Source organism: Hyperolius riggenbachi, chromosome 12, assembly GCF_040937935.1.
Source record: "Hyperolius riggenbachi isolate aHypRig1 chromosome 12, aHypRig1.pri, whole genome shotgun sequence".
In the NCBI taxonomy this organism is placed as follows: domain Eukaryota; kingdom Metazoa; phylum Chordata; class Amphibia; order Anura; family Hyperoliidae; genus Hyperolius; species Hyperolius riggenbachi.
In genome coordinates, this window is record NC_090657.1 from 9,086,972 (window position 1) to 9,114,478 (window position 27,507).

The 27,507-nt window shown below is 44.1% G+C and overlaps 1 protein-coding gene across 1 annotated transcript in view; it reads left to right on the forward strand.

Annotated features, from left to right (window-relative positions):
* Positions 1–4,575, forward strand: part of DBF4B (DBF4B-CDC7 kinase regulatory subunit) — a 103,381-nt gene extending 98,806 nt beyond the window's left edge. Inside the window, exon 14 of the mRNA XM_068262643.1 lies at positions 958–4,575. Coding sequence (XP_068118744.1) covers positions 958–2,884 — 1,927 coding nt within the window. The 3' untranslated portion in view covers positions 2,885–4,575. The remainder of the gene's footprint in view (positions 1–957) is intronic.
* The last annotated feature ends 22,932 nt before the right edge of the window (positions 4,576–27,507 follow it).

Sequence of the window (27,507 nt, forward strand, 5' to 3'; positions counted from 1 at the left end):
ACGGAGGTATGTATGATGAGCCCTATTCCTACAGAAGGACAGTGCCAACCGCTTTTATACATGATTTCGTAGGCCAATAAAGACCGCTGTTTTTTGTTATTCTTGGCACAGAGGATTGTCCTACATCATTTCCACCATTATTTATGATCGATGATGGCAATGAAATTTAATGGGTTTGTCTTTAAAGTCTTGCTTTTATAATTTAACCACTGCAATTATTGTAAGACAAAATTTGCTGAGGTCCTGAAGAACTCAAACTGTAACTGCAAACACAGCCTTTAAAAAAAAAAAAATGTGCAGGATAGGAGAACTAGTTATTTTGCGGTGTGTAAAAGTGGATCCGCGATAAACTTTTACTCATTGCATAATTGTGTTCCTTTCATATAGTTTATAAGGCATTCCTCAAGCCATATACTTTTTTGTTTTAATACTCTAATTCCCTATAAACTAAACAAGCCTCGCCCACAGCTTTTCAGAGAGCCTTGGCATTTTCAGACAGTAGCAAGGGCTTATAGGATCTCAGTCTGGGCAGGAGGAGGGGGGAGGTGTTACTAGCTAGAGATTTCAGAGGCAGAGGGGAGGAGGGGGAATTGGGTTTTTACGGGCTGAGGGCTGAAGATGCAGATCAGCTTGCCTGTGTGTAATGTTTACAAACAACATGGCTGCTGCCGTTCTATCACAGGAAGAAATGATTATATTCTGTTGAAGCTGTTTGCAGCTATATATGCTGTGTAAACTATCTAAACTTTAGATAAAATATATAGACAAGTTACTTGTTATAGTTTTTCATCTCGGATCCGCTTTAAGGTATTTGCTCAGAGATTGGCTCTAGAGAGCCATAGGTGGAGAGTGGTGAATTTATCAGTTTACAGGGGCTGTGGCCATTGGCTTGCTATTTGATGTTCTTTCAGATCATAATATTAATTTGGACTGTATTTATATTCCCATCTCTCTCAGGTTTAAGCCTTCCCTTGAGAAAGGCGCTTGTGATGCCCCAAGTACAGTAAAAGAACTAGACGTTCCTCCTGCAGAAGAGGCACAAAAGCAGGGTGCTTCTAAACGATTGAGTGAAGATTATGGCACCTCTGCTCCTGTAGGAGAAGGCCTATTCCCGATTGCAGAAGAAGACCACGAAGGGACGAAAACCACAATGATTTCAGCTGGCGGTTTGCCTGTAAAGAATATCCCCTTGAGGTTACAAGAAGAGAGTATGGCAAATGTGACAGGTGGACGTGAAGAGAACGAAGATCGACCTCCATGTGCAGAATATATAAATGGAGAGCGTACACATAGTAAAGAGCCCATGGAAGTCACCTGTGACGTAAGCGTAACATCTCATGTAGGTGTCGTTACTGAAGTCTCCTGGTACACTGAAGAAGCAGGACTAACCTCTGTATATACTGTCCAGTCATTGGTCATTCCTACAGATGAACAACATACAGAACTGAGTGTGGCCGATGCGATTGCAAAGCTCAACCCACCAATGCTGCTCAGCCCTCTTAGAGATCCACTGGATGTCCTCGTTTCTGAAGGCTTGGGTGAAGCACACAATGCACAGAGACTGGAAGACTCTCTTCCTGGAATGCACACACATGAACAAATCATAAGTGCTAATGGTACACACTACAGTAAATTATCACTAGGCCAGGCAACAGGGCTCAAAATCGGGGATCTTTGTCAAGGGCTTTTTGCAGAATCTTCTGGTGGAAACCTGCATACAACTCATTTACTGGATGCCCAAGTGCAGGTGCCAACTGGGAGTGCAATAGCTGAAGAGATGCCAGAGGTACCTCTAAATACAACTAGACTGCATGAACAGATGCTCTTGTTTGATACACAGAGACGGACAGTATTTAATGCCCCAGATTGCTTACATTCAGATATGAGTATAACTTTTCCCCAGCTAAATATGTCTTCTTCATGTGAAAGACTCGCAGAAACTCCACTAGTAATGCTCAGCACCTCTTCTGTGGTCAGTAGAACAATCACGGAAGATCTACCCCAACCATATGTAGTACCATCCTGCCAAGATGCAGCAGAACCTCCAGTGGTGAGACCCAGTACACTTCATGCTTATGAAGCCATCACAGACGAGCCATTGTGCCAAAGCCCAGAAGATACTCCCATGGTGCTGTCCAATACAACCCTTGTGAAAGAAGCCAACAAAGAAACATTGGAGAAGGTGTATAAGGCACCCGTGTGCCAAGGCCCAGCAGATACTCAAGTGGTAATGTCCAGTATCCCCCTTACTAACGACACCATCACAGAAGAACTGACCCTGCCAAATCTTAAACCACTATGTGAAAGCCAAGCAAACACTCCAGTTGAGATGCATAGCGTTGCCACTTTGAGTAATAAAGCCAACCTAGAGGAGCTGATGGACCTGCAAAATGATGCTGATCCAGGTAGAGGTAAACGTAAGCATTGCTTTTCCCCATGCAACCCGCCTGCCAAGAAATCACCCTACCAATACGAACCTATGCCATGGAACATGTTACTGTTTCACAAGCTTCCTGACTCTGAGCTGCAACTGGCAGCACATGGCTTCTTATCCTTGACAGAAGGGGAAAGCAACTGCAAGAGAAAGGATGGCACTATCAGTCACTCCAGAATTCACTTCAACCCCAAGCTTATCCAGTATGATGGGTCATCAGAGTCCGATTGGGATTCAGAACTGTTATCTCAGCAACAGTGTGAAAAGAAGAAGACTACACAGTATCGAGACTTGTGTACAGCTCAAATCAACCTTGATGAGAGCTGCTATGGGAGACATCTTTGCTCTGTACTGACCCATGGCCAGATCCTGGGATCTCCCTCTACTGCACAAACTGTCACACTGGCACAAACTGCTTGTGATATGTACCTTACTGGAGAGGCATCCTGACGGTGATCATACAATAGGCCTCTGCTAGTGAAAGAATGTGTAGACCCCATACTTGCGTGTAATTAAATGTCCACTTGCTTGATTATAGTTAGGCTATTTAGCAGTAGTAAAAGATCTTAGAGGTCCAGTATGTTTTACAGCTGCTACGGCCTACTCCTACCAGTAGCCTTGATTTGTTATTCCATCCATCCAGCACTTAGAGCAGCGACAATTTGTATTGCTGCTCCATGACCTTATTAGCTATTACTAAAAGCACTGAGAAATGCACTTGCATTTTCCCATTGGCAGTTGTATTCAGGTGGGGTGACCTTACAGACTTCCTGGCTTATTTATATAGCCTATATAACCCACATAGATGAAAAACTCAGCAGAGAGAATGGAATCCCTTTCCTAATGAGTGGGGCAGAGTGGTGTAGCCAGGAATTAAGGGGCGGAGATCACAACTGTGCACATAAGTCCCCAGGAGATTTGAAGTCTTAGTTATGCCTCCCATTTTTAATACACAATAAAGTTCTTTTCATTTAGCAGTACACAGTTTTACACATTGCATATCTGATCTCTTTGCAATAAACATTTTGAAAATGTTTGGCTGACTGCATCCTGTAGCTCCTTGTTGCTAGATGAGTGGAAACTGCTTCCTCAGCACATAGCAGCTAACCCTTCCCACCTCCTGCTGCTGAGTGAGGTTAGCTCTTTGTGCCCAGCACTGCAGCTCAGCAGTCTTTGTACCCATTTATAATAAAGGATTGTTACTCTTTCCAACTCCTTTACCATTACGTTTGTAAAAACCACGTGCACCTCTCCTCACTCTGCCCTTTTGTTTCATTGCTAATATTTAACCCTTTTATATAGACACTGCGGATGGTGTGGAAAGTATTAAATGTATTGTAAGACTGAGCAGGGACAGGGGTACAAGATTCTGTTTTGCTGTAGCTGCAGTACTGGCCACAAAGTGTCAGTGTCTTAGGGCTCGTTTCCACTATCGCGAATCCGCATGCGTCTAATGCATGCGGATTCCCACATGTAATGCAAGCAGATGGGCCTGTTTCCACTGTAGCGTTGTTGAGGTGCGGTTTTTTTTCAGCTGTGAAAAAAACGCACAAAAGAGCCGCAGAATTCGCCTGCGAGTGGAATGCATGCGAATCGCATGCAATGTATTTAATAGGGAAATCGCATGCATTTTCCCCATGCGGTTTTTGCCGCAAATTCGCATAGGTACCAATGTAAATTCACACAGGCAGTGACATGGTTAAAAACAGCATATACCCTCACCTATGCGAAATCGCATGCAAATTCGCGGCAAAAACGCATGGGGAATCGCATCCGCATGCGATTTCATCAGCGGTGGAATTCAGGCGATTCCGCACTGCAATAGTGGAAACGAGCCCTCAGCAGCACAGACAGTCTTTATGCTCACAGGAAAAGCTGGATGCTGCCTTCTCCCAGTTCTCCCCAACTATCTCATATGGGTAATAAGGGGGAGGAGTTCAGTAACATTGCCTTGTCCTCTCAGCAGGAAATGCAGCTGCTGGACCCAGCCAGCCAGGTATTTTCAACATTTGCTGCAAAGAAATACAGAAGTGTAATGCATAAAACTGTGTATTGCTAGTTTAATACACATTTTGTATTATATGTATGAATAAATGGGAGGCTGAATTTAGGGCCTTAAAGGGAACCAGAGACGAAACACCCTCATGTATTTTACCATATATATCAGTGGTAACATTAGAGAAAACACCTACCCTGCTCTCTGTTTCATCCTTTACTGCTCAGCCTGCTTGTTATCAGCCCCGATAAAATCCCTCACTGAGCATTCAGCCTGGCTTTGCTCAGGAATCATTATAGCTGAGTCTGTCTTTTCTGATGTCTTTTCAATCCCAAGCCTGCCCCCTTCTCGCTCTGCTATAATGACTCAGCTATAATGATTCCTGAGCAAAGCCAGACTGAATGCTCAGTGAGGGATTTTATCGGGGCTGATAACAAGCAGGCTGAGCAGGGAAGGATGAAACAGAGAGCAGGGTAGGCGTTTTCTCTAATGTTCCCACTAATATATATGGTAAAATACATGAGGGTGCGTCTTCTCTGGTTCACTTTAAGAAGATGAGAAATAATAAATACTAACAGTTTTCTCTCCAAAGCTGAGCTATCAGATTTGGCCTTAACCTTTCTATTTCCTTAGTATTTCTGTTCTTTAAATCCCCCTTTATATATGTGTCTTGTTTACAGTGAGTCCATTACTGTGTATATGTCTCTAGCTCTCCCTCCTCCTCCTTCCGGGATAAATATGCCGGTGAGCCCTCTGTTTCTTCCCACAGCTATTAGCTGCGTCTTAATGACTCTTAATGGCCTGGGAAGTTGTATCTGGAGTTAAAATGTCTGCTCTCAGTGGCTGCAGAGAAGCAAGATGCTGCAACACTCCTCCGGAGAGCCAGGAGATGAGGCCAGAAGCATGGCTCAGAGGCTGCAGAGAAGCAAGATGCTGCAACACTCCTCTGGAGAGCCAGGAGATGAGGCCAGAAGCATGGCTCAGAGGCTGCAGAGAGCAAGATGCTGCAACACTCCTCTGGAGAGCCAGGAGATGAGGCCAGAAGCATGGCTCAGAGGCTGCAGAGAGCAAGATGCTGCAACACTCCTCTGGAGAGCCAGGAGATGAGGCCAGAAGCATGGCTCAGAGGCTGCAGAGAGCAAGATGCTGCAACACTCCTCTGGAGAGCCAGGAGATGAGGCCAGAAGCATGGCTCAGAGGCTGCAGAGAGGCCAGATGCTGCAACACTCTAGAGAGCCAGGAGATGAGGCCAGAAGCATGGCTCCGAGGCTGCAGAGAGGCAAGATGCTGCAACACTCCTCTGGAGAGCCAGGAGATAAGGCCAGAAGCATGGAACCCAGCGCAGTCACTGCAGCTTCCTGATCCCTAGATGTAGTCCTGTATCCCACCTGGGGACTAACCAGGCTGTTTATAGATTGGCAAATCATTCCTGTCCACACCGAGGAATAGTAAACTTCCTACAAAATGACTTCATGCGAGAAGCGTACAGCAGATATTGATTTTCAAAAGAGCTGCCCCTTTAACATATTTGGCCAGTGTTTTATGGCTTGAAGGTCTTTCGGATTACTCCGATCTAATAAGCTAATGGTTTCCTATAGGTAGCGAGGTTCATAAATAAGTATATGACATAACGCTGCTAATGACCAATCGCCTTCTCTTTCTTTCTTTTTTTTCTTAAAGAGGAATTGTCACAAAAATCTTAAAGATTAAAACGCCTACAAATAAGAAGTACATTTCTCCCAGAGTAAAATGAGCCATAAATGACTTTTTTTCCTATGTTCCTGTCACTTACAGTAGGCAGTAGAAATCTGACATTACTGACAGATTTTGGACTAGCCCATCTTCTCATAGGGGGGTTCTCAGGGTTTTCTTTACTTTTAAAAGCACTTGGTGAATGGCAGTTGCTCCGTCCAACTGCCAAAGAAGTGAACAGGGAGGATGGACAGCATCTTTGTATTAATTATTTTAAGGAAATTATATATTTATAAAGAATAAAGGCCATGCTTAGAATCCTTCATGAAGAGATGGACTAGCCCAAAACCTGTCGGTAATGTCAGATTTCTGCTACCTACTGTAAGTGACAGCAACATAGGAGAGAAGTAATTTATGGCTCATTTTACTCTGGGAGAAACTTACTTATTTGTATGTGTTTTTAAATTTTAAGATTCCAAGTTCCACTTTAACAACGAATCCCAAGCTCTCCCTCCAGTTCCCAGTACAGTATGGGAGAAGGATCTGGCTCCTGGGGGAGCTGCTGTTTTTTAGCGTTATACAAAAGTTCCAGGTTTAGTACAGAAACATCGGTTGTCTGGCTGTAGAATTATTTTTTATTTTCTTGCCACTTTTAAGCTTATTCTTTTCCTGATACTAAAGAAGATTAAACCCTGGAAGGAAACCGCTGATTGGTTCCTAGGAAAGAAAATACGCATTTGTTAATTTAGACAAATCTATACATGACTTTTTTCATGTCGTTCTTTGTTTTAAATGTAATAAGCTTCTGTTTGGCACTTCTATGTACACACACTAGCTTATAGCTGCTGGCTTTTGGGACTAGACTAGTGGGGGTACAGATCACCTAATGTTAGCAGCCTCTTCTTTAGCAACCAGTTGAAGCATTACTTTCTCATAAACCCTAACCGGAAACCATAGATGTGGTAGTTTAGACTGCAGGTGGCGGGATGGTAAGCACCTGCAGCCACCCTGCTATTTGCAAATTAGCCAATACACATTGCAGGGCAGTTTCTGCTACAAGCCTTGTTAGGCAATGCTAATGATTAATGAGATGGAAAGGTTTGTGCTCATTTTATGCCAATATATGCAGATTGAAAACAGATCAATTTAGGGCTCTTTTCCCGGCCAGCTTACACTGCATGCTCAGTGAGCAGTTACCGGGCAGCAGTGAGCAGGTCTGAGAGTTCGATAGTCATTTCGCTGCCTATCCACTGCTCGTGGAAAGGGGGCTTAGGGCCGTTTTCCACAGGCGGCTGACCAGCACACTCAGTGAGCAGTTACCAGGCAACAGCAGGCAGTTGTGACTGTTTGACAGTCTTTTCACGATCAACTGCCTTTTGGAAAAGGGCCTTCAATGCTGCAGCAGCATTTGGTCCATTTTCAAGCAGCATATAATTGCAGAAGCACAAAATGATTGCAACCGATTGATCACCCCTATTAGGCAACGTTGCCACAAACATGCAATGCGAATGTGATTCTAAACCAACCCTACCCATAATCCATCCTGGCGAATCGGGTTTTTACAGTTTGCAGCTGATAGTTGGCCGAAATGACCGATATCGGCCATTTCAGTGAACTGTACTATGTTTATGGTTACCTGAAATTGTTACGCTTTCCACTGATCAGGGCCGAGGCATAGGCTGGAGAGGCTCCAGCCTCAGGGCGCAGTGTAGGAGGGGGCGCAGAATTCAATCAGCTGTCATTCCTAATTGTGTTTGAAGCAGAAAGAAATAAGAAAAAGGGATACATGGCAGTGACTGCAAGCCAGATAACTAGATATTAAGGTGTTGGGGAGATTGTGGGCCCTGTGGCGCCTCTTAGTCTAATAGCAATCAGTGTGTGACGGCTGGGGTGGGAGGGATGGAGGGGCGCACTTTGGTGTCTCAGCCTTGGGTGCTGGAGGACCTTGTCCCGCCTCTGCCACTGATCACAATCTCTCCATGGGAGTGCTGATGACATCTGCATACATTTATTAGTAATATAAACAGTGACAAGTGTATTTTAACAGGGAGGTACATCAGTAATGCAAGTACATTACATTATTGATCTCTGTATAATCGCACTGCAACTTTTCAGCAGCGTTGCAACTTTTTTGCATCTTCTGTGCCACCAATACCATTTGTTTATCTCTTGCTCAAACTCTCCACGCTGGGTTGCAAACTTTTGAGTGATGAACAGGCTGAAGCCCACAAACTATTTTTCTTTGTAAAAATTTGTGTTTTATACCGCCAAAATGTGAAGTTGTAATTTAAATATATTTTTGCGTAAATAAATGTGTTATTTTTACGTTTTAAAATTGTGTAGCATTATTTGTTTTTTTTTTTTTTTTTTTTATTGTTTGTGTAGATTTGTAGGTGTGGAGATGGATGAATTTATACATTTGTCCACTTCTAGTGTAACTGCAGTTACTACACTACCCGCTATTAATATTTTAGTTTAACCACTTAAAGGGAAACTTAAGTCAAGTATAAAAAATGAGATTTACTCACCTGGGGCTTCCCTCAGCCCCCTGCAGCCGATCGGTGCCCTCGCAGCCCCGCTCTGACGCTCCAGGACCCGCCGGCGAACACTTCCGGTTTGGCCTGCACCGACCGACAGGCATGGGAACGCGAGTGATTGTTCACGTTCCCAGCCTGTATATCGCCCCCTATGCTACTATTGTGGCCAGCTGGTCGCAATAGCAGCATAGGGGGCGATATACAGGCTGGGGACACGAAGAATCACTCGCGTTCCCATGCCTGTCGGCCGGTGACGGCGAAACCGGAAGTGTTCGCCGGCGGGTCCTGGAGCGTCAGAGCGGGGCTGCGAGGGCACCAATCGGCTGCTGGGGGCTGAGGGAAGCCCCAGGTGAGTTAATCTCATTTTTTATACTTGACTTAAGTTTCCCTTTAAGCCCGAAGGGTTGTACATTTTTTTGCATCTGAGCATCTTTCAGCTCCCATTCATTTGCCAATAACTTTATCACTACTCCTCACAATGAATTAATCTATATCTTGTTTTTTTCCGCCACAAATTAGGCTTTCTTGGGGTGATACATTTTGCTAAGAATTTATTCTAAATCCATTTTAACAGGAAGATTAAGAAAGAAATGGAAAAAAATCATTATTTCTCTGTTTTTGGCCATTATAGTTTGAAATTAATACATTGTACCGTAATTAAAACCCATGTATTTTATTTGCCTATTTGTCCTGCTTATAACACCATTTAAATTATGTCCCTATCACAATGTATGGCGCCAATATTTTATTTGGAAATAAAGGTGCATTTTATCAATTTGCATCCATCACTATTTACAAGGCAAAAATTTAAAAATTATATTAATATACTCCTTTGACATGCATATTTAAAAAGTTCAGACTCTTGGGTAACTATTTGTTTGTTTGTTTTTTAATTGTAATTTTTTTTATTTTTTTATAAAAAAAAATTATTTGGGTTATTTTTGGTGTGGGGAAGTAAACAGCTAATTTTAATGTAATTTAATGCATTTCTTTATTAAAAAATGTATGTGGGTGTAGTTTACTATTTGGCCACAAGACAGTCAAAGTCCTGGAAGCGTACGATGACGCTTCCAGGAACTAGAATGAAGACGGGAACTTTTCTATTTGCAGAAAGACCGCAGCCTCTGATGAGAAACTGTTTTTTTTTTGCGAGGGACTTAGATTGGTGAATAGGGATTATATTCCCATTCACTGATCGGGGGGCTAATGGCGGGCGGCGGGAGCGCGCACCGCACACTAGAAGCAGCACAGCCTATCTGGACGAACATATTCGTCCAGATAGGCTTAAGTGGTTAATGTTACCATTTCTGTTTCCTTTGTTTAGAGCAGACATTTAACTCTTGTATTGTATTGGGTGAATTTAGCACATGGAAATATCAAGCAGCTTATTGATTCTGTGGAAAGCCAGTAAGGTAAATCTCTTATAATGTAGGTGTTCACAAGGTCAGGTAAGAGTCGCAGTAGACTTAAAGGGGCACTATAGCGAAAAATTGTAACATTTAAAATATGTGCAAACATAGACAAATAAGTACATTTTTTTCCCAGAGTAAAATGAGCCATAAATTACTTTTCTTCTATGTTGCTGTCACTTACAGTAGTTAGTAGAAATCTGATGGAAGCGACAGGTTTTGGACTAGTCCATCTCTTCATAGGGGATTCTCAGCAAGGCTTTTATTCTATTTTATTTATATAAAGATATTCCCTAAAAAGGATTTAACCACTTCAGCACCACAGGGTTTTTTGCTTAAAAACCAGAGCAATTTTCACATTTCAGCGCTCCTCCCATTCATTCACCAATAACTTTATTGCTACTCATCAGATGTAAATGATCTATATCTTGGTTTTTTTGCCACAAATTATGCTTTGTGATGGTGATATTTGCTTTTAGTAATAATGTTATTATCTGTGTATTTTAAAGGGAAAAATGAGGAAAAAAAAAGAAAAAATACACTATTTCTCCATTTCCATGCACTATAGTTTTCAAATAAACAATGTTATAATAGGTAAAACCCACACATTGTATTTGCTAATTTGTCCTGGTTATCTCAACATTTTAAATAATGTTCCTAGTACAATGTATGGCGATAATATATTAGTTTCTGGTTTGTGTTTTTTTTGTTTTCTCATTGTACTCTATCAGTAATTAAAAGCCCTTATCTTCATGATTAAAGGGGAACTTCAGCCTAAACAAACATACTGTCATCAAGTTACATTAGTTATGTTAACCAGCCGGGCGGTATGGACGAGCTCAGCTCGTCCATCACCGCCGGAGGCTGCCGCTCAGGCCCTGTTGGGCCGATTTTCATCAAATAAAGAGCAGCACACGCAGCCGGCACTTTGCCAGCCGCGTGTGCTGCCTGATCGCCGCCGCTCTGCGGCGATCCGCCGCGAGCAGCGGCGAAAGAGGGTCCCCCCAGCCGCCTGAGCCCAGCGTAGCCGGAACAAAAAGTTCCGGCCAGCGCTAAGGGCTGGATCGGAGGCGGCTGACGTCAGGACGTCGGCTGACGTCCATGACGTCACTCCGCTCTTCGCTATGGCGACGATGTAAGCAAAACAAGGAAGGCCGCTCATTGCGGCCTTCCTTGTTTATTCTGGGCGCCGGAGGCGATCGGAAGAACGCCTCCGGAGTGCCCTCTAGTGGGCTTTCATGCAGCCAACTTTCAGTTGGCTGCATGAAAGTGTTTTTTTTTATTTAAAAAAAACCCTCCCGCAGCCGCCCTGGCGATCTTAATAGAACGCCAGGGTGGTTAATTAGAATAGATAGGTAATATAATCTCTTACCCACACTGTTTTAAAAGAACAGGCAAATGTTTGTGATTCATGGGGGCTGCCATCTTGGTCATGGGGGCAGTCATCTTTTTGGTTGAAAGGAGGTGACAAGGAGCAGTAGACACAGTTCCAACTGCCCTGTGTCCTGATTACCCCTCCCAGCTGCACACGCTAGGCTTCAAATGTCAAATTCAAAATGTAAAAAAAAGATTTGCACCAAAACAGCAGAACGAGAACAAAATCAGAAATCCCATCATGCTTTGCACAGCATCAGGGGAAAAAAGCCCGGGCAGTTTTCTTCTGTGCAGCTAAAAATGAGGCTTGTATAAGAGAAACAAAGTTCTGATGCTGTGAAACTGTTAAGGAAACACAAAGCCTTTTCAGTGCTGCTGAGTCGATTTTTAGTCCGGAGGTTCACTTTAACAGTAATACACTCTCATGGCATACATATTTTAAAAGCTAAGTCCCTAGGGTAACTATGTATTCTCTTTTCAATGCTGTCACTTTTGTTTTTTTTACACAAGTATTTATTTAGGGGTACAGAGTACATAAAAATAAGTTTTATTGCTTTTCATTCAGTTTTCCGGTAAAAAAAATCACATGACTTAGCCCTCAGTTGTCAAACACAAAACCTATTCCCTCACTTGTCACGGTTAAAATGATACCCTATATACATAATCAGATAGCTTATTGGGCATACAGCACACTGTTTACCACAAGTACGCCTATCTACTCCCCTGAGCTTCAAGTAAAGTTTTGTGGGGAGTAGATAAGCGTAGCAAGGGAGGTAAAGTGGTTAAACAATGATGCTGGCCCGCTTCCCTCCTCGCTACAGTTTTTTGGCAGTTGGACAGAGCAACTGCTATTCACTAAGTGGTTTTGAAAATAAATACATCGCTGAGAATCCCCTATGACGAAATGGACTAGTACAAAACCTGTCGCTTCTGTCAGATTTCTACTACCTACTGTAAGTGACATACTGTGTCATAAAATGCCCTTAAAACAACCAACAAGCAACAAAATATTCAAAATAATTTTGACAGTACTTTTTAACCAACTTTTAGGTACTTCTTCATGCATGAAAAGTTATTTTAAAGAGAAAATGAAAATGATCTCCTAGGAGATAACTCTGGAGAAAAAGTGAATTGCATATGGGCCATAGGGTGGTCATAAAAGGAAAAAAAAATCATCTGAGGCCCAGTACACACTGGGCGCTTTTTCAGCGCTGATCGCAAAGCGATGCTGCTAATGTATCCCTATAGATAGATTCACAATGCGGCGTTTGCGATTTCAATCAATCACAAACATGCTGCATGCAGCGTCTTTGGGGATTTGCGTTGTGATTTTCGTCCTATTGACTGGAATTGCAAGCTGAAATCGTGAGATTTTGCTGCCGAACGCAATCGCTGGGAAGTGCCCAATGTGAACCGGCTCTTATGAAACTTGCTATAATTTAACCATGAAAATCACTGATATCCTGTGCCAAGATCTCCACACCGAGAGGGAGACTTGTTTACATGTGTTAGTACGTAGCTTAGTATGAGCCATTGGTAAGTTAGATGATTGTGGCGTGTTAGTGCACGTTTAGCATCAAAACAGGAGGGTGATGCTGTGTGGCTTGTGGAACACTTTTATTTGCAACAAGAGCAGCTTTAGCAACTAATCCTCCAAGAAACTGAAAAAACAAACGGATACTTAAAGAGGAACTGTAACATGAAAAGATCCCCTGGGGGGTACTCACCTCGGGTGGGGGAAGCCTCCGGATCCTAATGAGGCTTCCCACGCCGTCCTCCATCCGTCAGGGGTCTCGCTGCAGCCCTCCGTGGAGTCCGTGCAGCGGTGACGTCAATATTTACCTTCCTGGCTCCTGCGCAGGCGCTCTGACGGCTGTCGGCTCCGAACTACACGGAAATACCCGATCGCCGTCGGGTCTGCTCTACTGTGCAGGCGCAAGTTTCCTGCACCTGCGCAGTAGAGCGGACCCGAATGAGATCGGGTATTTCCGTGTAGTTCGGAACGGAAAGCCGCCACAGCGCCCCCGCTGGAGCCAGCAAAGGTAAATATTGAACTGACAGTCGGCACAGTCGCCGGCTGTTCGGAGGGCTGCGGCGAGACCCCCGTGGGACAGGATGGCATGGGAAGCCTCATTAGGATCCGGAGGCTTCCCCCACCCGAGGTGAGTACCCCCTGGGGATCTTTTTAATGTTACAGAGTCTCTTTAAAGAGACTCCGTAACAAAAATTGCATCCTGTTTTTTATCATCCTACATGTTCCAAAAGCTATTCTAATGTGTTCTGGCTAACTGCAGCACTTTCTACTATCACCATCTCTGTAATAAATCAATGTATCTTTCCCCTGTCAGACTTGTCGGCCTGTGTCTGGAAGGCTGCCAAGTTCTTCAGTGTTGTGGTTCTGCTATGAACTCACCCTTTCTGGCCCCTCTATGCACACTGCCTGTGTGTTATTTAGATAAGAGAGAAGCTGCTCTAATCAGCTGGATAAATCGTCCCCGAGCTGGCTGGGCTTTCACATACTGAGGAATTACAAACAAGGGCAAAGCTGTTTGCAGGAAGAAAAGAGCAGCCTGAAACTTCAGTGCATGGGGGAAGGAAACACACAAATGATCTCTTGAGATTCAAAAGGAATGCTGTATACAGCCTGCTTGTGTATGGATGTATTTTCTATGTGTGGACATACTGTACATCAACCTACTTCCTGTTTTGGTGGCCATTTTGTTTGTTTACAAACAAACTTTTTAAAACTGTTTTTAACCACTTTTAATGCGGCGAGGAGCGGCAAAATTGTGAAAGAGGGTAATAGGAGATGTCCCCTAACGCACTGGTATGTTTACTTTTGAGCGATTTTAACAATACAGATTCTCTTTAAAGCAGAACAGAAGATCTTTAAAAATAAAAAAAAGTTTTGCTTACCTAGGGCTTCCCCAAGGCCCCAGCAGCCCTCCTGTCCCGCACAATCCTCTGTTATCCTGCCGCCAGCTAGTATCGTTACAGTCGACCTATGAGACGACGGCAACTGCGCCTGCGCGCTATGGGCTATGCGTAGCTTTCTTTGCATTCCAGCCCGCTATAGCGCAGGACGCTATTATGGGCTGGAACACGAAGAAAGCTACACGTAGCCCATAGCGCGCAGGCGCAGTTGCCGTTGTCTCAGGTCGACTGCAACGAAACTAGCTGGCGGCAGGATAACAGACGATCATGGAGGACCAGCGTGGGACAGGAGGGCTGCTGGGCACCTCTTATGGGCATGCCTTTAAGACTCCGACCAGTGCTACAAAGTACTTAAAGAAAACCTGAACTGAAAATTAAAAGTCAAAATAAACATATACAAGTCATACTTGCCTCCTGTGTAGTCTACTCTTCAATCTATTTTTCCTCTCCTGCGTCATATTTGTCCACTGTGATCAATGGAATTCTCCGTCCTCCATTTTGAAAATGGCCATTACCCCATAACGGCTTCCTGGTCAGCACACTGTTACACTGTAACATCGCCCACTTGAGCCATAGGGAAACATGGACACATCAGTTCTCCTCTCAGCTGTAACTGACAGCAACTGATATAGAACTGACAGCAGCTGCTGCCATCTTGGCTATGTTATAACTTCCGGGTCACCACTGTCTTGTCTGTTAGAGAAGTGCATCGCTGAAGAGGAAGTGACACGCATGGCCGTTGCAAGAGGCTCCTCCAGAGGGGTCATAGCACGACTTTGTTGGAAGTTGTCTGGCTTAAAGGCATGCCCTTGAGAGGTGCTCGGAGTCCCTTTAAAGCTAGCAGGTCAGTCATTCTGACTTCCATTTGCACTGTTGGACTACGTTCACAGTGGGCGTTGCATTCGGTGTAAAAGCAGGAACCAAACAGAATGTAAAAGTGGCAGCACACATTAGACCTTGTGCAAGTCTCCCTAACACTGCTACTGCCTACTGAGCGCCCCCTAGTGGCTGCATCTCTGGTGCTTTGGGTCCGCCAGGAGAAAAGTGTGATGTAAATTTTCTGTGTCTTGTCTTGCATCACGTACAGTGAAGCGTTGTCAATGAAAAGTGTGTGTCCCGTTGAACGCCCTGCATACAGTGTGTTGGGATGCTGTCTGCCGCTACACTGCACTTATTGCACTGTAAACATCTCATTGTATTTTCATTGCAGTGCAGGAAGCCGCGGTAAAATACGCATTGATTTTTCTGTTCAATTCCTGGAAGATTCGATCACTCTGAATCTATTGCCCCGATATGTCTGATTCATCGAATTTCAATGTTTGCCTACGATCGATTTTATTGATCAAGCAGAATTATTTATTGTATTTATAAAGCGCCAACATATTACGCAGCGCTGGACATTAGTTTAGGTTACAGACAATATTTAGGGGTGACATACAGCAATAAGACAATACAGGAATACAAGACAGACCAGATCACATAGCACAGTATGAGTACAAGGTAATGCTTAGTCACTGGATGGAGCATGGAGATCGCACAGCACAGTATGAGTACAAGGTAATGCTTAGTCACTGGATGGAGCATGGAGATCACACAGCACAGTATGAGTACAAGGTAATGCTTAGTCACTGGATGGAGCATGGAGATCACACAGCACAGTATGAGTACAAGGTAATGCTTAGTCACTGGATGGAGCATGGAGATCACACAGCACAGTATGAGTACAAGGTAATGCTTAGTCACTGGATGGAGCATGGAGATCACACAGCACAGTATGAGTACAAGGTAATGCTTAGTCAGTCACTGGATGGAGCATGGAGATTAGGCAAGTTAGGTTCACTCAGATGCCTAGCATGGGTTCACAGTAATGGAGGTGCAAGATCAGGTAGGACACAAAAGGAGGAGGACCCTGCCCAAAGGCTTACAATCTAGAGGGAGAGGTAAGGACACGAATGGTAGGGGACCAGAGTTAAGCTGTAGGTTTAGAGCACTTGTGAGGGGTAGTAGGCCAGAGTGAAAAGGTGAGTTTTGAGGGCCTTCTTGAAGATGTTGAAGCTGGGGGCTGCCCTAATGGGTGGAGGTAGGGAGTTCCATAGTGTTGGAGCAGCTCTTGAGAAGTCCTGGAGGCGTGCATGGGACTGGGTGATGCGGGGGGCGGTCAGGTGACATTCATTGGTGGAGCGGAGTGAGCAGCTAGGTGTGTACCTCTGAGTAAGATCGGAAATGTAGGTTGGACAAGTTTTGTGGACAGATTTGTAGGTCGGACACACTACCTTGAATGATTCTGGACTGGATAGGAAGCCAGTGGAGGGATTCACAGAGGGGAGCCGCCCTGGTGGAGCGATGGGAGGAGTGGATAATTCTGGCATTCATGATGGACTGCAGCGGGGCTATTCAGGTCATAGGGAGACCAGACAGAAGGGCATTGCAGTAGTCAAGGCGGGAAATTATAAGGATGAAAGATTTGCTTTAATCACAAGTCCAGGGCAGAAGGGGGTGTTGATCCATAGATAGCTCTGCGTCAAACAATGAAACGTTGCAATTCAACTGAATTTACAATAGATTTCCTGCTGAAATCTATTGGAAATTGATGTGCACTGTGAGTGGTAGGAATGAATTTCTCTCTGAGAGGAATTGATCATTTGGCCAGATCGGGATGCAATCTATTACTGTATACCCCCCGTGGCGCTATCGCAGTGTTCGCAGGCGGGTCACATTGTGACATGGTGAGGGATTAATCTGGAAGTGGGGCATATTTTCAGTGGAAAGTATGCCTTGCTGCATTTTCGCAACGCAGTGGTAACGTGCGGAGCGACCTTTCCGGACCGTTCCTGTGTGATTGCAGAAGCATCACATCACAACCGTGAAGAAGGGAGTGAAGTTATCTCCGTGCGGGTTCACACTTGGCATTTTTTCAGCGCTTTGCTGATCGCTGGTGATCAGCAAAGCGCTGCTACTAATGTATCCCTATGGATACATTCACACTGTGGCTTTTGTGATTTCAATCAAACTGCTGCATGCAGCGTCTTTGGGGCGATTGTGCTGTGCTTCTCGTTCTATTGACGGCGCAAATAGCGATGAAATTGCTAAATTTTCCCGCCGAATCGCTATCGGGGAACCGACCGCGATTGACTGGAAGCGGCGGGCAAGCGCCCAATGTGAACCGCCCCTCACTGGTTTCTTAGGACTTTCACTTGAGGCTTTGCATGATGGTAAGCTTCTTATACTGGTACATTTGTGCACCCAGCTTCGGTTTGTACATAGTGTAAACCCATTGGGCTCGATTCACAAAGCGATGCTAACCCAGTTAGAGACTTTAGGCATGATAACCATTGCACCACGCTGGTGAAAAGCCAGTTTAGGCGTGATAAGTTTAGGCATGATAAGTTTAGATAAGTTTAGATCGCGCGCAAAGTCCCGCACGCAAAGCAGCGCCATTAAACTCTATGCGAAGTGCACCAGACTTTGCTAGCGCAAAACTTTTGATCAGCTGTGCACTGCGGTGCTAACCCAGTTGGTGCTTAAACTTATCATGCCTAAACTTATCACGCCTAAACTTATCATGCTAAACTTATCACGCCTAAACTTATCACGCCTAAACTTATCACGCCTAAACTTATCACACCTAAACTTATCACGGCTAAACTGAGTTTAGGCATGATAAAGGGCTTTTCACCAGCGTGCTAACTGTTAGCACCGCTTTGTGAATCAGGCACATGATCTGTAAACTTTTCTTTACGCCCACACTGTCTGGAGATTGTTGGCAATGGGCAGAGGGCTTTTGTCTAGTGGCCACGTTCCAGGCTGCACCCACTCTGCCAGTAGGATTGAAAAATAACACATCTGGTCCAGACTAAATCATTGTGTGCTGGATGAAGAGAGCTCTGTGTGATAAGAACACATGTATGATCTCGGGTGGCACTGAGTCACATGACTGCTATGGGCGTAAAGCCCCTCCCCCCTCTCCAAAATAATGGATTTATATTTCTAGATCACAGATTTTAGGACTCGGTGAAGGTTATTTTTTTCTGTGGGCTTCGACTCCATAAGCATCCTGTTTTAAAGTGGATCCAAATTAAGATTTCAGAAATAAAATCTATTTTCTAAATTATAATAAATAGCGGCATTTTTTTCAGCTGCATGGTAACAAATATAAAATATTTTTCATTTATTGGAGGAACCCCTCCCTTCCTTTCATATTTCCGGGACAGAATCCTGCAGACTGGTGGAGGAGATAAAAAACAAAACACAGGCTGCTACTGTTGATGTCACAGGGGAGGTGATCTCAGCTTGTGTGAGATTTCACATAGACCACGCCCCTGTGAGGGAGGGTAGCTGATGACAAACACACCCATAATCTAAAGCCTCCTACTAAGCTCAGAAGTAATGGCTGCCACCTGTATAACCCTAGTTAGGAAAAGAGAAGGGTGAAAAGCATGCACTGAAATGCTCAGGCTTGAAGGAGTGTTTATTTATCTTTGTATGTGAGCGGTGCAACTAAATATTTTGAATTAAAAAAGTTTGGTTTGGGTCTGCTTTAAATCAACTTATTCAATAGTTGAATATGATGTAAACAAGAGAGCCACTGAGGATGGTCACTGGGATGCAAATGTTTCCGAGTTCATACAGGATTCTGCAAATATATGTGGTTTCAAAACAGACCAAGCTGCATAAATTTCCATCTCATTGACCATCCCAAAAAATTACCAAGTTTAAACTGTATTTAAACTCAGAACTTCCTCCCTGCTCTAAAAGATTAGACACAGCATGATAACTTTTATGGAAAGTAGGGCCTCAAGTAGGTTCACTCTTGAGCCATTCAGGTATGTCTTCTGTGTATCTGCTCCTTGTTTGTGTAGGACACAGTAGCATCCGCCTTTATTACAGGAACCCTGTAATAAAGGTACATACATGCATCCCAATCTTGATTGGCCAATTTTACCACTTGACGTATGAGGCCCAACATATTTTGAATACTATTGTCTAGGTAAGCTCTAATCCTATATAATAATAGGCAACTGTCCGTGCATACAGCAGGGACAGTTGTCTCAGTGTAGCTGGGTCCGTGCTTTTTGCTACTGCGCATGTGTGCGGCACGGACCCAGCTACACACAGGCAGGAGGACAGGGACGGGGCCAGGGAGCCAGGTGGGCGTGTGAGCGGGCGACCAGGTGTGCACATGTGCGGCGGGCCGCAGCGAAAAACACAGACCCTAGAGCCCGTTTTTAAATGGGCTTGGGTCTGCTAGTACTACATAAGAGGATTGGATGTGTGTATTCACCTAAACACAGGTCTTGTCCCAGCTCTAGCGCTTACCCTAAAATCAATGGAACTGTCTAACCAGCAAACCTGATAACATTTAGGGCAGCACGGTGGCGTAGTGGTTAGTACTCTTGCCTTGCAGCGCTGGGTCCCTGGTTTGAATCCCAGCCAGGCCAACATCTGCATGGAGTTTGTATGTTCTTCCCGCGTCTGTATGGGTTTTCTCCGGGTACTCCAGTTTCCTCCCTCGTCCCAAAAACAAACCGATAAGTTAATTGGCTTCCCCCTAAATATTGGCCATAGACTATGATACATGCATTACACGATACATACATAGACATGTGGCTATTGTAGGGACTAGATTGTGAGCCCCTCTGAGGGTCAGTTAGTGACAAGACAATATAGTTTGTGCGGCGCTGCCTAATATGTCGGCGCTATATAAATACTAAAACCAATAAACTGGAGCAGATAGGTATATCCAGTGGTTTTATGTAAGATAGAAACCATCTAAGCTTTTTTTTCCCCCCTAAACCTATAACAGTTTGTTATGGCAAATGCAGCAACTTTTTGTTTAGCGCTCCACAGAAACATTTTGCTTTTGTCAGTCTGCATTCCACAAGGCTGGCGTCAGGATTTCTCCCACTCCAGGAAGATAGTGGCCTCGTTATTAGCCGGTGGCTCTGGTGGGCAGTAGGTGAGAGAACAGCGAGGGTTTGGCCGCAGTGTGACAAGAACTGTATTGTGCTCCCATGATTAGCATCCCTCCCATTAATATCTAAGAACAGAGGGACCCTTTACTGTCTTATATGCAGAGCTTTAACATACTGTCCCTGACATTTACCATCTGCAGAGAAGTCTTCAAATTGCAATCTTACTGCCTCCAAATGTTCATAGTCCAGACAAACCACTTTATGCCAAAGCAAACTGAAAGTACTAGTTACAGCTTATTGTTTTCAAAGAAATATCCCTCCAAGGCTGCATTTCAAGGAATAGAACATAAGTAGCAAAGAAAAGTCTCTTTAGATTTTCAGATATATAGCTTTACTTATAACATTGCATCATTGTGTAATGTTTGCAGTTTAGAAACCACACTCTGTCTTTTCAGCTAAAAAACAAAGCAGAAATAATGACCCTTTGAACTTTCCTGCAGTAAAACTTTATCTCAAACTGTCTCTCAGGGCCCATTTCCACTATCGCGAATTATTCGCATGCGGTTTTCGCATGCAAATTCGCATAGCAATACAAGTGAATGGGACTGTTTCCACTTGTCAGGATTCCTTTGCGTTTTTCTGTGCAGAAAAAATTTGCATGGCAGAGCCATCAGAGTTCGCATACCGCTATGCGAATCGCATACAATGTATTTAATAGGAAATTCGCATGAGGTTTGGGTATGCGAATTTGCATGCGAATTCGCATAGAAGCAATGGAAAAGCACACCAGCACTGCCATGGTTAAATTCGCATACATCGTCATCCATGCGAATTTGCATTAAAATTCGCATAGACCCGCATGCGAAATTCGCACCCGCATGCAAATTTTTACAGCGGTGATTCGCATTGCATAAGTGGAAATGCAGCCTCACTGTTTATTGGCTGTGCTTTAGAAAACAGGGCTGTATTTGACCCAGTGGGTTGAATAGTTCAGAGAAGCTCTTTTGCATAGATGACTAAATGTTTTTTTTTTTTAACTCTTCCTGTACACCAAAACATTGAGACTTTTTTTTTTGCTACGAATGTTCTATATCTTAGCTGCACTACACATACAATTCAGTATCTCATAAGTTTTATTTTTGCATCAAGTTTGCTTTAACCTTCTTGGCGGTATTCCCGAGCTAGGGTTGGGGTGGAAAATCCCAGCTAAGAGCGGTAATCCCGACCTCTGCTCGGGGGAGCCGCTGGAGGCTGTATATGAGATGCAAATAATAAGTATAGTGCCAAACTATGCAGCTTGAAAAATCACCAATCAAATATCACTTTGGTGAAAACCGATCAATATTCAAGTTGCATATTACGTATCTTCAACACATGTTACGTTTTCAAAGATCAAGAAAAAATACAGCGGTAAAACGGCCAGGACCGGAAGCAGGAAGGGTAGAAGGTCTAGAGCTGAGGAATAGATTTAAAGGGAGCCCGAAGTGATACGGAGGCTGCCATATTTATTTCCTTTTAAACAATACCAGTTACCTGGCTGTCCTGCTGATTATTCTGGCTGCAGTAGTGTCTTGACAAAGGCCTGCAGCCAATGCGTTGTGCTGTTTTGTGGGTATGATACCACTAATAAATGGAGCCATAATTGCTAATTCCAGGTGGAGACCTGGTCAATGTCTTCTCTTGCTGTGCAGTAGTATCTTAATCACACCTGAATCAAGCATGTGGCTAATCTTGTCAGATTTTTGTCATAGACACCTGATCTTCAGGGTCAATGGCTAAAAGTATTAGAGGCAGAGGATCAGCAGCACTACCAACCGACTGGCATTGCTTAAAATTAAATATGTCAGTCACCGTATCCCTCTCACCTCAGGCTCCCTTTAACGGACCACTGTCATGAAAAAAAATGTAAAATACACATAGTTACATACAAATATGTTGTTTCTTCCAGAGTAAAATGAGCTGTAAATTACTTTTCTCCTATGTTGCTGTCACTTACAGTAGGTAGTTGAAATCTGACAGGTTTTGGACTAGTCCATCTCTTCATGGGGGGTTCTCAGCATGGCCTTTTATTCTTTATAAAGACACTTCGTGAAAGGTTTTATACAAGGACTAGTTGACCTATGCCTGTTTAAAAACGGGTTCTAGGTCTCTGTCCCATCGCCGACCCCGCAGCATGTCAGTGCCCATGCGCGATCACCCCCTGCCACGCGCACACTTGTCCACCCACTCGGCTCCCTGTCCCCGTCCTCCTGTCCCAACGGCTGTCCGTGCTGCACATGCACAGTAGCACAAACGCACGGACACAGGGACAGGATGACGCAGGGACACTCCATTTTTTATTCTACAGGATGCTGGCCAGCCTCCCTGATTACTGCACAATTTTTTGGCAGTTGGACGGAGCAACTGCCTTTCACTAAGTGCTTTTGAAAATAAAGAAAATCCTAAGAATTCCCCAATGAGGAGATGGACTAGTCCAAAACCTGTCAGATTTCTACTACCTAAGTGGCAGCAACACGGGAGAAAAGTAATTTATGGCTCATTTTACTCTGGAAGAAACGTGCTTCTTATTTTTATGTATTTACAGTACATGTATTTAAATTTTATCATTTTCGCAATAGTGGTCCTTTGAAGTACCACCTTCCAATAAGTGAAATAGAAATACAAGTGATCATATTAATTGCCTGATATTGTCAACATTCAAATCTTGACCATACTACAGAAATGACTGCTGTTCTGTAAAAGCTACTATATACAGGTAGTCCCCGGTTAATGAACAAGATGGGGACTGTAGGTTCGTTCTTAACCTTAACCTATTTTAGTTCCTGGACGTAGCAACTACGTCCATGAACCATGCGCGCTACCGCGCGCACCCGCGGCCGATCACGCGCGTGCACGCGCACTCCCGGCCGTGGATTCGGTAGCCAGGGAATCAATGTATCGGGCTATGGTGCCCGATCACTGATTCCTCTCCCCCGCTGAAAAAGCGACAGCTTCTCTCAGAAGCTGCGCCTTTTCTGGCCGTTCCCTCCCCGATGCGCCACTATAAGCGTGTGTTACGCTTAGAGTGACATCATGTAAACAAACTCATGGCCGCCATCTTGTGGCCAAAAAGTAATACTACAACTGAAAATAAAAATAAATTACAATGAACACACATTTACATTATAAATCTATTGCTTATCCCCCACCCTCCCAAAACTACCCAAATAAAATGTTTACTATAAAAAAAACAAAAAACATTACAATAAAAAAAAAAAGAAACATGTAAATATTTACCTAAGGGTCTAAACTTTTTAAATATCCATTTAAAGATGAAATATTTCTATATTTTTTTTATTTTAAACTTGTTAATATTGATAGATGCAAAATGGAAAAAATGCACCTTTATTTCCAAATAAAATATTGTCGCCATACATTGTGATAGGGACATAATTTTAACGGTGTAATAACCAGGACATATGGGCAAATACAATACGTGAGTTTTAATTATGGAGGCATTTATTATTTTAAAACTATAATGGCTGAAAACTGAGAAATAATGAATTTTTCCATTTTTTTTTCTTATTCTTCATGTTAAAATGCGTTTACAGTAAAGTGGCTCTTAGCAAAATGTACCCCCCAAAGAAAGCCTAATTGGTGGCGGAAAAAACAAGATATAGATCAGTTCATTGTGATAAGTAGTGATAAAGTTATAGGCTAATGAATGGGAGGTGAACATTTCTCACGTGAAAACCACGGAACCTGAATGGGTTAATATGTTCTTAAGTCAGAACATTGTGCCATCTCTGTCCCTTGTACCTTTTTTGTGCCTCCAGTGTCCCCCTCTGTCACCTCTGTCCCCTGTGCCTCTAGTGTCCCCCTCTGTGTCACCTCTGTCCCCCTGTACCTCCTCTGTGCCTCCAGTGTCCCCCTCTGTGTCACCTCTGTTCTCTGTACCTCCTCTGTGCCTCCAGTGTCCCCCTCTGTGTCACCTCTGTCCTCTGTACCTCCTCTGTGCCCCCCCTGTGCCTCCAGTGTCCCCCTCTGTGTTACCTCTGCCCTCTGTACCTCCTCTGTGCCTCCAGTGTCCCCCTCTGTGTCACCTCTGCCCGCTGTACCTCCTCTGTGCCTCCAGTGTCCCCCTCTGTGTCACCTCTGTCCCCTGTATCTCTTCTGTGCCTCCAGTATCCCCCTCTGTGTCACCTCTGCCCTCTGTACCTCCTCTGTGCCTCCAGTGTCCCCCTCTGTGTCACCTCTGTCCCCCTGTACCTCCTCTGTGCCTCCAGTATCCCCCTCTTTGTCACCTCTGCCCTCTGTACCTCCTCTGTGCCTCCAGTGTCCCCCTCTGTGTCACCTATGTCCCCCTGTACCTCCTCTGTGCCTCCAGTGTCCCCCTCTGTGTCACCTCTGCCCTCTGTACCTCCTCTGTGCCTCCAGTGTCCCCCTCTGTGTCACCTCTGTCCCCTGTACCTCCTCTGTGCCTCCAGTGTCCCCCTCTGTGTCACCGCTGTCCCCTGTATCTCCTCTGTGACCCCTGTGCCTCCAGTGTCCCCCCTCTGTGTCACTTCTGCCCCCTCTACCTCCCCTGTGACCCCCTGTGCCTCCAGTGTCCCCCTCTGTGTCTCCTCTGTCCCCTGTATCTCCTCTGTGCCTCCAGTGTCCCCCTCTGTGTCACCTCTGTCCCCTGTATCTCCTCTGTGACCCCCCTGTGCCTCCAGTGTCCCTCTCTGTGTCACCTCTGTCCCCTGTACCTCCTCTGTGCCTCCAGTGTCCCCCTCTGTGTCACCTCTGTCCCCTGTATCTCCTCTGTGACCCCTGTGCCTCCAGTGTCTCCCTGTGTCACCTCTGCCCTCTGTACAGGCTTGTACAAGTTTAAAAGCCATTTTTCCTTTAATGTAAAATCGATTTTCTCAAAAACTACAAGTCCAATTTGAAAATTTTTTGACTTGTTCCCATGGAAACAGAGACTCCATACCATTCGTATCGGTGGGTCATTCGTAAGTTGGACGTTCGTAAGTCGGGGACTACCTGTACTAAGCATAACTGACTGTTTACCCCATACACTGGGAGTTTGTATGAATAGGGTAGCGGTGTATTGGCCCCTTTATACAGGTTGATAACCTCCGGCTGCAGCCATAGTTCAGCTTGCTCTGTACCGAGAGTCCCTGCCCATTCCCATCCTCCCCATACACACACAGGTTGTGTACAGCGTTTCATCTGCTGGATAATACACACTGATTAAAGCTTCATAATGAATTATTCACATCCCACAGGTAGGAAACATTCTCTAGAAATATTCATTATTAATACCGTACATTATGCATTAACCCCTCACACAAAGTGTATCTGCTACATACTCTAATGTAAGCACAACCTCTCTATTATTAATGCTGGCTGCAGAGATGTATTACCTAGATTTATGCTGGCAGCGGAGGGGGAGGCATTAGACCACGCCCACTGCGGACCAATAAGGTGTGAGAAAAGTGAACAGAAAAAAGGTATTTAGGGAGGAGTTACAGTGTTGTGGGAGGAGTGGAGATTGTACATTAAAGGATTGCCAAGGTGGAAATAAGCTGATGAGATAAACAATTCTATCTATTCACCCCCTAAAAATGACTTTTTTTTAGAGATCCCACAGTTTAATTTTATATTTAAATCTACTTCTTAAGTTTTTTTACAGTTTCATAGTCTCTGCTCAATAAAACAGTCATTGATGTATGCCAGAGCTAAAATCTATGAACTAATGACCCTTTTTATCTCTGTCCTGCTCTCAGAAGGTGTCCTCTGCCAGGAAAGTGTTTTATGGCTGTAATTGCTTTTCCGTGAAGGGTAAGCTATAGTCAAGCCATGTTGACTTGCATTCCTGATGTTTAAAGGGAACCTAAACTGAGAGGGATATTGATGTTTCCTTTTAAACAATACCAGTTGCCCGGCCGTCCTGCTGGCTTCTTTGGCTGCAGTAGTAGCTGAATCACACACCTGAAACAAGCATGCAGCTAATCCAGTCTAACTTCAGTCAGAGCACCTGATCTGCATGCTTGTTCAGGGGCTTTGAATGAAAGTATTATAAATAAGGGATCAGCAGGAGAGTCAGGCAACTGGCATTATTTTAAAAGGAAAAATCCATATCCTTCTCTGTTTAGGTTCCCTTTAAAAATAAAGAAAACCCCCCTGAGAACCCCTATATGAGAAGATGGGCTAGTCCAAAATCTGTCGGTAATGTCAGATTTCTATTACTTACTGTAAGTGACAGCAACATAGGAAAAAAGTAATTTATGGCTCATTTTACTCTGGGAGAAATGTACTTCTTATTTGTATGTGTTTTAAATTTTAAGATTTTCACGACAGTTCCTCTTTAAATCTACTTTTTAAGTTTTTTACTGTTTCATTGTCTCTGCTCAATAAAACATTCATTGAAGTATGCCAGAGCTAAAATCTATTAACTATTGACCTTTTTTTTAACTCTTTCCTGCTCTCAGAAGGTGTTCTCTACCAGGGAAGTGTTTTATGGCGTTAATTCCTTATCCATGAACTCTCTCAGGCAGAGAGAGAGAAAAAGGAACACAACATAGTTATTTGTGTGCTTGGCACTGTACATACCGTACATGTCTGTCACATGTCACCGCGGTATTCCTTTAAAGGAACCTAAACTGAGGATATGGATTTTTCCTTTTGAAACAATACCAGTTGCCTGACTTTCCTGCTGATCCTGTGTCTCTAATACTTTCGCCACAGCCCCTGAACAAGCATGCAGATCAGGTGCTCTGACTGAAGTCAGAATGGATTAGCTGCATGCTTGTTTCGGGTGTGTGATTCAGCCACTACTGCAGCCAAAGAGATCAGCAGGACTGCCAGGCAACTGGTATTGTTTAAAAGGAAAAATCCATATCCCTCTCAGTTAAGGTTCCCTGTAAGTGACTAAATAACTGGCCTCCTACTGAAGGTACTTTCACACTATACATGTTGCGTTGAACATCTTCAAAAATAGGATCGTAACGGCTTTGAAAAGTCGCATTGTGCGTTACCAGTGCAGTAATATGCATACAACGGTGTATACAGTCCATAGACTTGTGCTTACACCACAATCATTACCATGTGCATCATCCAGTAACCGACACCATTTTGACACTGCACTGCTAATGCTCCAATATGAAAGCGCCATGACAACTGGTGCAGTATGAAAGGAAAGGACCCTTATTCTGCAAAGTACCCCTCACTCTCATTAAGTGGACATATCGCT